The sequence below is a fragment of the Myzus persicae genome, unplaced genomic scaffold (genome assembly GCF_001856785.1).
Source record: "Myzus persicae strain clone G006 unplaced genomic scaffold, MPER_G0061.0, whole genome shotgun sequence".
In the NCBI taxonomy this organism is placed as follows: Eukaryota; Metazoa; Arthropoda; class Insecta; order Hemiptera; family Aphididae; genus Myzus; species Myzus persicae.
The window spans coordinates 227,496-243,763 of record NW_019102258.1 but is presented as its reverse complement, the minus strand read 5'-3'; the positions used below and the strand labels follow the sequence as shown (position 1 = coordinate 243,763).

The following is a 16,268-nucleotide window of genomic DNA, read 5'->3' as shown; positions in this document are numbered from 1 at the left end:
AGCAAATTTAATAAAGTAACAGTACAGATACATAAATGTAGTGATATAAACATCACCATCATTACGAACAGCTATCTAACATTAGTAGTTTTTAATTACCACTGCGGTGATCTCGCCCCGAGGCTGTGATTTAATTTCAGAGACTTTTTTCTTTTTATATAATTAATTAAAAACCTTGAACTCCACAGTCATCGGAGTATATAGTGACTAGTGCGTACTATGTATATATATAAGGTAGTTTTCTGACCTTACCACCACCGCCGTTAAGTATCGTGTGCTCGTTAAGCGTAATCATCGTACTTATTAGTATTATTACACGGTTGGCCCAAAATCATAGGACGAGGTCGTTTCAGAAATCCTATAAACCCACTTGAGGCCACTGCTGCTATTATATACAGGCCTCCCGGACGATTCCGCGAGGGGATTTATCTCGCCAGGCTCGGATATGTGTTTTAACTTCTAAGCACATCGTAAGCAAGTAAATAAGTAGGTACACGTTGTACGTATTACTTACTCTTGTCATCGTGGCCCATTCCCACGTTGTGTCCGATCATGTGTGCCATCGAACCCGCTATGATGTGCGGTTCGTAGGCGTTCACATCCACGCTGATGCCCACCGACTTTGCGGTGCACACGGTCCCGTGGATGGCCATCCCCGTCTCGCCGCCCACAAAATATTCTCCACTGAAAATAAGTAAAAAGGATGATTTCGGCACACAAACGATAAAAGCTTACACTCAATAATAATATTTTATATTATAGAAGCTAACGGTGTCAGAACGAAACGCGATAATTGATATCCGTCAAGACACGCGTGACTGAATACCAAACCAAATCGAATCAACAGCACACACGATATTATTTATATTTTGAGGATTCAGGGAAGATGTAAGGAAACGATGTGTTAGTTTGTTTTTTCAAAAAAAATTAATGCCGTAGCCATTATAAAATCCCAAACGATTTCACGTGGCATCGATACTATGTGCGTGTGTATAGGTATAGACTTTAAATCAGTAACGTGTTTATTAATAGCCGTATCTTATATAGAGGTTAAGCGAAACGTAAAATCGTTTCAATTAGTTTACAAGCAATCTGAAAGTAACCGTTTACTGCTGTTAATGTTTAATGAAGAAATATATGGCGTCAATTTAAGTCTATTATTTTAACAATAGGTTACACTGCACAGATAACGCATAAAATAGTCTATACATTTCAAACAAATAAATTATTTTCGTATTGCAGCAGTAGAAAAAAGTTTTATAACTTTGTTAAATGATTTTGGTGATTGTTAAAACTGTTATACCGTGTTAGAAAATAGCATGTGTAGTGTAAATCAGCCACCTTACTCTGTATGTAAGTGGTCAAAACTTTCAAAGTGTCTCATGTATTTTACACTAGCTATGTAACAGATCGTTTATTTTGCTACTAACTACATACTACATAAGTACTTTGTAATTTCGGTAACGGTAACGCGTTTCTGTAGTTTTTGTACTTAATTTTATCATAATGAAAATGCGAACTACACTTAATGTGACAGTGTTGCCGTTGCACTAATAGCAAAAATTGTCTAAAATTTTTGCTATATATAGTTGTATATTATATTTTACTTGTTGTAAAGATTCAGAAAAAATGCATAATTATGCTATAACCAAAATCATACAATTTTAATTCAGGTATTATATTGTGTAGTTTGATCAAAACTATTAGTACCTACTTCAATTAAGTAAAATATATAATAAATTAAAATTAAAACAAATAGTAGGTATATTAATTATCATTGTTCATTGTGTTATGTCTGTACATTTTTAATCAGTGTTCAGCTATATATGAATAAGATTTGTTCGACATGTTTGGAGGACATCCTTAGAATGAAATATATGGATATGAAGTGTTTTGCATATTTTTATGAAGATGATATATGAAGGGAAAAAAATTGCAAATGTGAAGTACGAATTCTATGAAGGACACGTTTGCAGTGATAATAGTACGTTTCATTTAGTGATGGATGAGTGTCATCGCGGGAGAGAATATTCAAGTGGTGTGTGGAAGGGTGGCAACGGTGGACGCCGCCAGTTTTGATTGATGGGAACGGGTAGGGAAAATCGAAAGAGAATTCAGAGAAGTTTTATAGAAAGTGTGAACAGATATAAAAGCAAATTGAAGAAGGCTTAGGTTTTGATGGCAGAGATTGCCTAAGCCCTAATCCATGGGTGGTAGAAGACAACAACAAAAAATTGATTTTTGTATTATGTTCATACTTCATGTTTAGTCAAATAACCATAATAATAATAATAAAAAAAATCATAACCGAAATAAAACAAACGGGAGAATAAAAAAATAATTTGTGAATGTTTTTCATGCGTATGATGTATTTATTTCTCTTTTTGAACACAGTTTGAACTGAGCAATACGGTGTGTAAATATTTACCAAGTACCTAATGTTATATTGTTATTTCATTATTTGCATAACGAATCCCGACGAATAAATGTAATGTAATTTCGCCATTTCTGTGTTAAAAATAAAGACAATATTATTATGATGTACTCACGTTAGTAGTTGAGCAGTGTCTTTGCCGATGTTGAATAGTGCATGTGACGAGTATTCGTTAAAATTGAGCAATGCAGTGCTAATTTCTTTGTTTTTATCAATTAGTGCCTGGTTGGCCCCTTGCCACGTTTCAATATAGACTACCGACACTCTGGTGTTAATGGTTCGGAAATACTGTGTAGATAGAAAAAATAAACAAGCAGTCGTTAGATATCGATACCATTTTCTAAAGGAAAAATAAAAAACATACATAATCCCTTCCCTCCCCCCGCTTGAATGCATACAAACGATCTAATTGACAATTATTAATTTTCAACTAGGTATGAAAACTTTCAGAAATATTATGATAACCATACGCGTATATGTTACACGAATAACATTATTATAAACAAATCTATACGCAAACGAATAACACTATCTATAAATCATAACACTCCTATACTTATGACAGGTAGTTCATAGATTATAGGTACTCACTAAATCAGCTATGTTTGCGATTTGAATGGCATCGGTGATTACTTCAGATCTGGAGCTGCCATTTCTCATTTCGAACTGAACAATATTATAATGGCGTCAAAAACTTACATTTTTTAACCGATGATGGTTATTACAACATAATCACAATATAATTTACCATAGCCTTGTCCAACACGAGAGCGGTCTCTATGTACTTGGTCACTTCTCTGACGTCCCGTTTTAGTCGTCGCTTTTTTCGGAACCGTCCACTGGCAAAACCGTTGGTGTATTTGTTTTTCCTATCCGACCGCAAGTCGTTGGCACATCCGCGTTTAGCCTTGTCACGTGCCTCAAATATCACATGAGGATGTTTCTGGTAAAAAAAATAACGTAAAAGTTATTAATATATTCACTTTATATTGGCTTGTATAAAAATCATAATGATTTTGTTTCTCGAAATGCTGCGTACACAAGTAGTTTTTGAAAGCCTGAAAAATTCGACCTAACGAGAACGTTTCTTTTTTTTTTCTTACTCTGCTCCTTTTTTCCCGGAATTCGTAGAACGCACTTCGTGTTTTTGACTAACTCGCACGCTTTGACGGGGGTGTATTCAGAAAAGAATGGAGTTCATATATTGGCTTTTAGGTTACGCCAGAGTGATTTTATTTTGAGGTTTCTGTTTTCTCCTTGCCACGTTTGTAGCGCTAAAATTGGAACTGTCAAAAACTTTTTTTGCAGCGTCTGTCGCCGTTGTGTCCATATGAAGTGAATTTCAAACGATCTCCGGGGGGCCCATTTCGATTTTTGTGTTTATAGTGTGTTGGATTATTGTTTATGAACTACCTATGTATTTTATTTATCTTCTATCATTTTAGCAAAAAAAGTAGCTAATAATTTGAATCATAAAAATTGTTTCGTGAAAATGCATAAACCATATTGTTATTTAAAAAAACGTTGAATCATCTATAATATTATTTCTACACAAAACTGCCAGTGAGAAGTTGAAATTATTATAATATTATGAGAAAATTATATTTAACACCGTTAATGAACAAACGTCGGTTAAATTTTCCATAAACATTGACATAAATAGTCTGAAGAAGAGTCCAAAGTACTCTGGATTTAATTATTTTTAGACGTTCAAAATTATTATTAATTTATTAATTTTTGAAAACTAAACAAATGGATAGTTAAGTTCATCACTCAACAACAGCAGACCTTCTGAAAATTCAGACTAATCTGCATTATAAATTTAATTATACCTACCAAGTATGAAAAAATAATATTAAATATTTATTTAACAAACCATAAATTAAACTATTTTGAGGCATTAAACTTATTACAACAAAACATAGAGATTATTTAGATCAGGTGGTTGTTCTAATTTACGTATTACTGTAGCAGACTGAAAACTTTGCAGTCTGTTGGCACTATCTATTTATTCATTTATTTAACATACATGTGCCGCAAAAAAAAAAATATATATATATTATATACATGTCGACTCTGGAATGTTTTCTTCCCACGGGGACTGTCAGTAGCCATGATTAATGACATTGGGTATTCTACGAGTACAATGGTCTACAGATTTCCTCCGGGAAAAAAAGATAGTAATACCGAGGCCACTTTCTAAAAGCAAAACATTTCATGATTCTGGAATTTACAGTTATCACCTGGCACGTTCATTTTTCTTATGAAGTGCTGTATCTATTTCACACTAACGTGGATAGTTAGTTGAGAGAGTCTCTCGTTCAATTGTGATATAAATAATATATCGCATATAATGGTTATGCATTTATGCTGGGGTTGCACAAACAATCACTAAACATTTAATGATCAATAGTGAGCTAGCTATCAACTAATGGTTCTTTAAACATGATTGGTCCATCAATTTTTAGAGAATCGAAAATTTAATCAATTTTTTATGCGACCCGGCAATAATAATATGGTATATTATCATTTATTAATAATTATCATAATACACATTTCACATTTGATAATATTAATGATTTTATTAGGACATTTTAATATTATTATGATATTATTACAATATGATAGAACTATAATTCTAATATCAAAAAATTGCTTTAAATTTGATATATTTTGGATGGCTCGAAAATAATATGGTGCATAAACGCATAACTGTTGAAAAATTGCCTATCCAACACCCCGTGTGACAAATGAAATTTCAGATTTTAATATCATTATGGCAATAATTATGTCGTTTTATTTTATTTTTTATTCCTATTGTTAATCAACAAATAAAAGTGTATGGTATAGTATAAAAGATTTTGTGTAGATCAAATATTGTTTCAATATTTTTAAAATAATTTTTTATGCATAAAAACATATTTTTATCAATACCATAGATAAATATCCTTTTCAATTATCATACTACCATATTATTATACCTATTATTGTTTATAGACAGGTCAAATAGTTAACCTAACTTTCATAACTTTCTTTATACTGACCGACAAGTCTCCACCGTAAAATGGATGAATAATAAACGTTTCGTTGCCAATGTGTATGACTCCAGCTACTCCATTGCATGTATGAAACGCAGCTGTGGCACCAGGAATATCCTTAACAGTCCCGTGATAGTAACAATGTTCAATTTCCTTAAACAAAAACGCACACATACATTAAAAAATCAACATTTTCATTTTATTTTTAAGATAATTCAAATACATTTGTTTTTGATGTAGTATTTTTGTTTTTAAGAACTTATGAACTTCAAAATAATTGTAAGATAGTAAAATAACTTTTTTTTGTTGAATTTAAAGTAAATCACGGAGTTCACGTTTGAAGTTTCTAACAAATAATATTAAAAATGACTGATTAAAAAAGAATTTAACAGCTCTTGTAAAAAGGCGAGAATTTGATTTATGATATGTTTAAAATTAGATTATTTTTTAATTTTTAATTTTGTTCCATTTTCGAGAAATAATTGAAAGCAATTATTTTTCATTGAAAATATAAGATATTTTTTCACCATCCGTATCTCGTTTACGTCATTCCTCTTATTTAAAAGCCGCTCCTTAGCATCAAACATAATTAAATTATGTCGAAAATAATTTTAATCAGCCTTTAAAACATTTTACGACGAAATGAGTACATTTCATTTTAATTAAGATTCATGGAGTGCAATTTATAAATAAAACTAACAGTTTATACGTACTTGTTTGGAAACCTGTTCAGCTCCATGAGGTAAAAAATGTTTCTGTGCTAAATTCGGTGCTAGTAATTGTCTGTAATAAAATAAAGGAATATAAGTATGTTTTCCTTGAACTTGTTGTACACATAAATTAAATAAGTAATGCATTTTCCAAAAAGCCTGGCGCCCTGGCATTTTATGCAAAATAAAAATACAAAAGAGCATAGTATATTAGTTGATTTATTACGAGTTAACATTATTAATTTTTTTTTCTTTTGCGACATAACATTTTCAGAATAAATAAAAATTAACATTTTTGTTATTTATTTCATTTAAACAGTATTTTGTAATTGTTAGTTCATGTATAAGGTCCTTGTTTTTGTTTTACATTGAATAACTGATATTGTTAATTTTTCCTCTAATTAAAACAAATTTGGTTATTTACAGTTAATCTCCACTGTAGTTATACAATTCCACGATACACTTAATTACTAAAATACACAATTTTAATAATTATTGTATATTACTTTAATTCGTTTATAACTTAACCAGACCAGAGCAAAGTTATTAAAAATGTAAGATAAAATAAGAGGCTTTATGCAAATTACAAATTAAAAAAGGAAACATGATAGCTTAGATTAAATTTAATTCAATTTGCGTAGAGTGGATGGAATAGTTTATTATTTAATTTCATTTTATGAAAAAAAAACTTTTTATGGTAAATATTGTATCTATTCATTTTTCCATTTACTAAAGGTTGAAAAAAAAATTATAATTCTATTTCAAAAATATCAAACATTACATGAAAATGTATACAATTTGTAATTATTAAGTTTACTTTAAATACTTTAAATTTAACAGTTTTTAATTCTATTCATGTACTGTTTCAATAATTATGTTTTATTGGTCAAAAAATTATGGTGTTTAATAATTTTACTCACAGTTGTAGATTCTGAGGAGCGATTAACGTACTGGTCATACAATGATGTGTGTTTATTATTTATTTTGTTTTATGTTATCACCATTTTGAGTTATTAAAATTGAGGATAAACTTATTACATTTTGGAAAAAAATTATATTTAGTTCATATATTGCGGGGAAAGTATAAAATGTCTAGTATTTTTTTAAAAATAACCCGAACAAAAATCGATGATGAACTAAAATTTTTTTTAATGTGAAACCAGTTTTCAACGAAATTGATGTGATTAAAGAGAATTATTAACTGTAGTTCCGGATGAATGGTTGCAGCAATACAACATCCTGCTAATTCTTAAAACTAGTATCGGAAACTCTTAATTCTGCCAATTATTATCTATAATTTATAAATATTGAAATTATGTTTTTTGATTATTGTAAATACTGTAAAAAAATAATATTTAAAAGCATACTCCATATTTAAGCAATTTATAATATCATTATTATCAATACTGGTATTAGATGTAATACCGATGTAAACATTTTAAGCTGATAAGGAGTTCAGATAAAAAGTCCTAACGCAAGCGTAATAAGGAATATTGGGATTTGTCCCTACGCAGATTCAATCGTCGGAAATGCGCACAATTTGCAAGTGCGAGTTCATAAGAACGAGTCCTCCCCACAATATGATTTTGTGTATATTTGTTTTATTTATTTATTTGTACTAATATTTTTTTCATTAAAATTTCAAGTTGCTTTTATTATAACATACTCTAATTACCTGTAACTATTGGGCAATATTTGGGCCCGTTTTATTCGTTTATGATTTCATTTGAATAAATTATTGTTATTATTATTGTATTTCTGTATATGTATTATTTACAAGTTTTTCACGCTTTCACTCATAAATCGATACATTTATTTATCATTTGATTTGTTTGTGACATACATGTATATTTTTAAATGCTTATAATTTTAGCATTATAAAATTGATAATATGTTTTTTCTGGTTTTGGACTAAGTTGTTCATACTTATATTATATATTTATTTTTTGTAAACTCACATTTGTATAACTTCCATTGTTTTTTAATTATATATTGTAACCATCAGTTTTTTTAACAACTTCATACTATTAAATTACATTTTTTTTGTATTTTAAACTTTTAAATACCTATCTTTTTTTTCACATCATTCATAATATCAAGTTAATGTAATTTATCATTTAACATGTATTTTCACATGAATTTATTTTTTATAAGTAGTAATTTATTTGGCTAGGTATTTAATATTATCATACCACACATTTTTCATTCGCCCACAAGTGTATCAACTTTTTTTAGAATTTTTCATATTCTTCTTATTTTTTTTATTTGTTAATCTATTGAATCTTTCATAATAATAATATATTGTTAGGTTTATCAATTATTAAATGAGTAAGTACTATACTTTTTCATGTTGTGTTATTATTTATTCTAATAATATGTCTTAGGTTCTAAGTGGAGTAACAAATTAATTGGTTTTACGATGGTTTTTTTTTGTTACACAATTTTGGAGGTGGAAAAATGTTTCAATTTTCAAAAAACAAAAAAAAAAATAATTATAGAGACTTGATATTTTTACCAAATATTTATATTATTATTTAGCAGACATGACATAATTTTCAAATTATTTTGCTCTTTTTTAGTTCTTATGATTTTTTTAATTTATGTTTTGTTTTTGAGTAAAAAGCTTGACGATGTAATACAATGTTCCTCATAAGTTGCTGATATCTCTATTAAAAGATATCGAATAATAAATGCTTTGTCAAATTTTAAATTTCTTAAAATATTTAATTGTTAGTAACGTTTATTTACTTATTTTCTGTTGTCATTATAGTGATCCTGTAATATATAGTACCTACTTATAATCTTCAATATTTGTTTGATTGCATAATTTATTATTAAATTGTAATTTAATGAAATGATAAACGTATTATCATTCATAATTGACATGGCTTAGTGAGTTTAGTTTCTGATAGAATGTCTTACAATTTTCTTGTACCTTTATACAGTCTACACAACAAACCATATCAGTTTACTCGGATTATTGATTTCGGCTTTTGGAACATGGCAGGCAGGGAACCCATGTATACGTTGATGGATATACGGAGGAGAGACACTATATAAAATATATAATATGCATATTATATATATATGGTATATTTATATTGCTATTGACCGGATTCGACCCTAACCTAGTACCCGGTGTCCGGTGGTTACATTGCGATACGGACAGATTTTAGAGAGTTGACGTAGTCGGTGTGCCCGTAGGTACCCTATATGCGGATATGGATAAATAAAAAAAATAAAAGAATATACGATACGTCATTAAAGGGTGGAAGATTGAGAAGACAATGAGTGATCCTGGGCTGCCATGTCGGATTACTTATATCGGTCTACAAATAATAGGATTTATTCCGCTTGCAGTTCCTTCGATCTTGACGGATAGCATATATTTTGTAATACCCTCTCTTCGGCGGTGGAAAGGGGTCTGACAAAATGTCTTTTTGCCATTCGAAATATTGTCGAATCATCGGGAAATCGGTATTATTGTTAATAGGAAAATTAATTTGACTGACATTCGTTTAGAAGAAATGTTTGTGTCAAAAATTTTGTGATTATGTGTAGTTGCCAACTTTAGGCTTTTATTCGTTGACTAGACGTGACTGTCAGCGAAAACAACATAGCGTTGGTGCGCACCGAATAATATATCGAGGCAATTAAAACAATTAAAAACTCGTCGAAATGTGACGGTAATTAATTATTTCAATTCAGTTTTACATTAGAGATCAACTGTTTTATATCATGATAACGGTTTTATATTGAAATAATAATAATATTATCAATTCTAGGGACCTTTTATCCAGCCGGTATGATTTATGGTTATATATTTTGTGATTTACATATATATAAATATATGCATGTGGCATTATGAAGTTTTGGACAAGAATAGTTTAACCGTTTTAAACAAGAATTACACTATAGTGTCCCAAAGTTTATCTTATATTTCTCAACTTTTGATCCGAAAAGATTAAGAAGGCTCTGAATTAATAATATAATATACATTTTACATTTAATTATAAACAAATATATTTATCAAACTTGTTTATTTTATTATTAATTATATTTATTAATTTGATAATTATTTTAAAACGCAAGGTAATAGAATTATATTATATTTAGGTAGGTATATCCGTATAATATTTACACCTGTTTGATCTAGTAAATGCATATTTCCTTAATTTATATTTATTAATTTGAAACCAAAGAATAATTCATTAAGCACAATATTCTTGTTTAGTTTATTTGAATTATTTTTGAAAATTTTTTATTAAATAAATACCTTTGCACATGAAACACAATGGTAATTTTTTTTTACATACATTTTAATGACATTTTTTACAATGAGAAGTATACTATTTATTTTCTAAAAAAAAAAAAAAAAACGTTAGAAATTAAATTCCATAGGTTTATTTTTTATTTTTTCATGTTCGCTATCTGTATAAATAGTTAGTTTAGCAATTACGCAGTGTACATTTACTACACCTTTCTTCAAAAATTATATATAATTTTAAATTCAATTATCTTTGTACTATAAACTATAAAGTATTATATACATTAACAGTGATGGCTTCAATTAGGTACCAACCCACATTATTTTTACTATGTATAATTTTGTTTCGACTATTAAATTATAGAACCTGGCTACTGTAATAGCAGTTTAAATTTAACAGATAATTATTTGTATTTTGTTTAATTAAAGCTATGAACCTTTGGTTATAAACATTAAATAACACGATTGAAATTGTCTGCGATTATGACTGAAATATTTAAATCAATAGTAATAAACGTGAGGACATTTGAACCTACAGTTCCACCATGAAATAATTAATTATAAAACCAAAAAAAGTTTGGATAATCTGTATAGTATTATTAAATGTTTTTAATTAACTGCATATTTGTAATCGTTGTACCGTACAATACAATGTTTCCTGTCACAATGTAACATAATATGTGAAGGCATATACATTTTATTTAAATTGATATTAAAAATAATATATCTAATATTAAATTGAAATCCTATCCCCCTCCTCTCTCTCTGTATATATATATATATATATATATATAATAGAGGGACTCTATTTTGTTTACCACTAAAAGTTTATGACTAAATTAATGTTATACAAATAATATTTATGTCACAAAGTGTTTTGAAATGTAAACACAAATATTATAATTGAAGAAGCATGTCGCATGTGCAGTACACTAATATGTATATAATATTATTAATAACACGTCAAAACATATTGGAGTGGAAAGAAAAATAATAACATTTCAGAACCACGACTCGACTGGAGATCCCAAAGTTCACTACGTGATACGAATTTCTAATCGTGTTTGTGTCTCTGCTAGTCTATATAACGTTACCAATTCGTTTAATATAAACTTTCATACACGTTTACGAGTACGGCTATTATTATTATTATATCCTCGTAGGTAAAAATAACTGCCTATTTACGTAGACCCTTTGCAAAATTTATTAATTAATACGTCATGATTTAGTTGCTAATAATATTGCATCTTTCCTTAAGGTTCGTAATCACAGCTATAATATAAGCCCCGGGGATCACGTCATCGGCATAGTGTTTCTGCATTTTTGGATGACAGAATTTTATCGGATAGAATATAATAATATGAATATCTAAAATATGTCGGTATTACTTAGTCCCAAATTGCAATATACTTTTGGAATTTCGATTTGGCGTTTTTACCCTGCGGAGCTATATACAATACTTAAATACTATAATATATTAATATGTTATAATTCAATAAAAAAAAAATTGCAAATTATAATTTTAAATATCGCGACGAAATCGAAATATACGTAACGTCGACAATTTAGTTCGATACGAATCGTAATATTATTATTGGTTTTAAATAAATCCTACACGAAGACGATGGTGATCGATACAATAGCTGCCGATTGAGTTTATCGACCGTCATCGATTTGTCCGGATTTCGTTTGCAATAATAATAATAATTATTCAAAATATTTTATTAATGAGACGTTTATTTAGGTAATCGATTGGTTTATTAATAATACGCCTACGCATATCACGCGCAGCTGTAGTTATAATAACAATTTACATATTATGTTGCCAAATCGTGTTTTAATAATATATTTTATTTAGAGCTCGCACTGCAGTAGTTTTCTGAACACGATCATCTCAAATAATAGTATTATTATGCGTATATGCGTCATTGTGAACAAACATCAACACCGTGTTATTTGATTTGCGAGGATGATACGTTATAAGCGCATATAATATGAGCGCGAACAAACAATCCGAACTTTCGGGATCGGCATACGAAGCAATATCATACGAGAACAACATATTATTATTATTATTAAAATGGCTCTTACGGTCAAGGAAGTTGGGATTAATAATTGGGTTTCGTTAGAGTAATATTTGAACACGAGTAATACGATTATAATACGTCATAATAAACTGAACAGGATCATCGGCGCGTTTATAAGTAATATTAATACAGACTGTGCATGTGCTAAGGGCGTCTTTGGAAGGGTAGGGAGGACGGTTATTTTTTTTGTTTTTGCGTATAATAATGTATATAGATAGTCTTCGTCATGTAGCAATAAATTAACTTATTGTTTCTCTTTTTAAATTTGTTCACATTTTTCTGTACGGCTATTAATATTATATAACCAGGGCTGAGCACTAAAAAAACTGTCGAACACGCACGAATAAACCAAAAATATATTGCAAAAACGTGCAATTTATAAAATACTAAAACTGAAAAATTAATTTTTCTTTTTAAATGAAATATTAATAAATATAATAAAAAATGTTTTTAACAAAAAAACATTTATATTTTAAAAAAACTATTAAAATTATTATTATCTTATACTTTTTTAGATGGTCTTTATATCCATAAATGTATATGTCGGTATTCTAATATATTTGTATGTATAGACATTGTAATGTCTAAATAGTTATTTTCTGATCCAAAATGTATGCCAAGCAATAATCGCATGTGTAATTTTATTTAATGACAAGGGCTATTGATGAAAATAACAACGACTTAAAAATAAATGTCCATGCGATTGAAAGCTTAAGTATTGTTGGAATTAACGTTCATTAAAATCAAAAATAAAAAAAAGTTTAGGCTTATCGCTTATCGCGAAAAAAATCATAAAATAAATCTTATTGAAATAAGAAGAACATTTTTGAATAAGACAATTTCAAAAAGCTTGCTGTATAGAACCTATATGCAATAGTATTTTACTATATTATGCACAAGACGTAGACAAATGTAAATTCGTTCTGACTTAATTCCATATTAGATTTTACGAAAAAAAAAAAACATTCATAGAATGAATTTAACTCACAGTCCTGATATTATGAATAATTAATTTTAGCTGAATCCGAGAGTAGATTTTAAATGGTATAAATGATTAACAATTTAATTCCGCAAAAGTAATCACTACATAAATCACATTTTAAAAATAAATGATTTTGTGTAATTGTGTTATACCTATATTTCCTATGCACACGATTTATCTATTATTATGTTATTAAATCATCACGACACTTCAATGATCACATTTCCAAAGATCAACGTTTCGTGACCTTTTGAAATCGTCGTTTTTAATTGATTTTTCTACATACCTAGGTATTTGTAGTGTGTTAAGAAATATAATAAAATAATAATATTAGTTTAAATAGTATACGCGCCATTGATCTCATGTTGTACAGTGAGTGTTTAATGGGTGTACATAATATTTATCGCGAATGATCACATTTAAGGCCATAACAAAAACTACAGATACGAGGCCGTGCAGTGTACCATGTAGAGTTGCATTGCACGCCAAACGAGGACCCGACGATAGGCCGCACTCGCACGTCATTCGCGTGGCGAGTTGGCGTGCACGCCCGCGCACTCTACATCATACGTACAACAATAATAATAATAATAATAATAATAATAATAATAATAATAATATGGCGTGCATCCCGTGTAAGAGAGAAACGGGAGACCTGGAGCAGCACAGTTATAATGCCATTCTCTCGTCAGCGGTTATATAAACGACAATTCGAGAACGATGATTGATTATCCCCAGCTGGAGTTCGGCGCTGTGTCCAGGGCGGGAGGAGAGTCGTGGCGCGCACACACACACACACACACGCACGCACACGCACGCACACACGCACGCACACACGCACGCACGCACACACACGCACACATCGTAGAGCGCACCTAATGAAAGAAAACCAACCCTCTCCGCCCGCAGACGTCGTCTTCGACCCGACAACGCGCCGAGTATTTCCCCAGAGTTGCCCATCCATTACCACTATAATGCTACCGCTACCGCGGTATGTGTATCATATATGTGTATACCAGTGCACAAAAATATAAAAGCTCGCCGCGGCACCGCATGTATAGGTGTACGCGCTCTCTGCGCGACGCATCACTCGCTGTGTACAGTCGCACACGCGACCTGCCCGCCGTCGCGAGTTTCGGCCAGGGGACTCCGCAGGGAGGCGTGTGAAAATGTGTTTTAAAAATAATATTATATCAGTCCGGTCGGAAATTTCTGTTTCGACGCCGCCGCCGCCGCCGTCGACACTACTATCGATCAATGTTGCGGGCGCGGGGCTAATATACGAATCGGTACGATTAATGGGCGTGAGAGTGAGAGAGAGAGAGAGAGAGAGAGAGAGAGAGAGAGAGAGAGTAGAGCTTCCACCACTACCGCCCCAACCTCCACCCACGGGCAGAGCAGAGAACATTCCGCGAACACAGAACGACGTTTTCAAGGAGTGCGTGTGCGTGAGTGTACGTGATCTCGTGATGATAGTAATAATAACGCGCGGCGCGAGTAGTACGGCTCCGGGTGTTAAAATATAAAGTGAAAAAAAATATAATATAATATAATATATATTTTTATTATAAAAAGGGTGGAAACGAGACGACTTTTTTTTTTCATTTTTTCATTTTTTTTTTTTTTTTATACAGCGACACGTGCATGTAATATGTACGTCGTTGTCGACGTCGGTTCGAGCTCGTGACACTCGGACGAAATAAAAACCGTATAATCGTGAACGAAATGTATGTTATTAAAATAATAGATACCGCGGCGCGTTATTGTGGCTAATGAAAATTTTTATTTTTCCGACAACAATTCGCACGTCCCGTCGATTAACGATTTTCACGTTTCCGCGAGAAAAGAGAACAGAAAATTCACGTCTGCGCGATTATTAAAACGGACGGATAAAGGTCGTGCTACACCAACTACAACTGCTGCAGGTACCTGTGTATAGATCGAGTTGTCTCTTCGTCGAACGGGAGGGAAAAAAAAATAATCATCGAGATAATATATTATCGTCCGTTATTTTTTTTTTAACATTATATCTCGCCGTCATCTAGTTTATTTCTTTGTAGACGGGCTCCCAGACAATAACATTAAATAACGATGAGTGCGTTTTTGATTGAATTTTCACAAAATAGATACCTACCGATATTGGGTAAAACATAATCGTTAGATTCTGCGGGTGCTATATTAATATTGCAGTGACTGATGGTGTCCGTCGCTTCCAAGTATCCAAAATAAATTTTGTTCTGTTCAATTATAAGATTTTCTATTCGGAAAAAAATCGTTTTCTTTGAAAGTCACAATCAATATATATAACAAGTGAAAAGCCGCCTTTTTCTCCGATGGCCGAGCGGTGTATTCTTAAATTATATTTTTGCTGTTGACTGATTAAAATGTGATCAGAACATTTTTGTTCGGTTTGTGTGGCCGCGCGTGTTACAAGTTGCAACAAGACGCACAATTATAGACTGGTAATATTGATACACTTATTTCTTTGTATAAACAAATGACAAAACAATAGATGGATGAATATTATTATTATTTATTATTATGATGGGTTAAGAATAATAATGGCGATAAAGCATAAAGAGTACACGTTTAATAATATACACATAATATATGAATAAAGTACTACTACAACAAAAGTTTATCCAATTAATCTTCGCTCAGACCCTCCTCTATTTATCTTTTAAATTGTTGATTCCAACAAAATGTTGTAGAAAGCGTAAGCGAAATCTCTTAAACCAATATAAATTGAA

At 30.6% G+C, this 16,268-nt stretch overlaps 1 protein-coding gene across 3 annotated transcripts in view; it reads right to left on the bottom strand.

Annotated features, from left to right (window-relative positions):
- Positions 1-16,268, bottom strand: part of LOC111031669 (disintegrin and metalloproteinase domain-containing protein 11) — a 258,301-nt gene that overhangs the window by 24,672 nt on the left and 217,361 nt on the right. For all 3 annotated transcript variants that reach the window (XM_022311712.1, XM_022311711.1, XM_022311713.1), the window contains exons 6-11: positions 6,186-6,255; positions 5,479-5,625; positions 3,183-3,377; positions 3,026-3,100; positions 2,550-2,722; positions 515-684 (exon numbers count right to left, since the gene is read on the bottom strand). In XM_022311712.1, the coding sequence (XP_022167404.1) occupies positions 515-684; positions 2,550-2,722; positions 3,026-3,100; positions 3,183-3,377; positions 5,479-5,625; positions 6,186-6,255 (830 nt within the window). The remainder of the gene's footprint in view (positions 1-514; positions 685-2,549; positions 2,723-3,025; positions 3,101-3,182; positions 3,378-5,478; positions 5,626-6,185; positions 6,256-16,268) is intronic.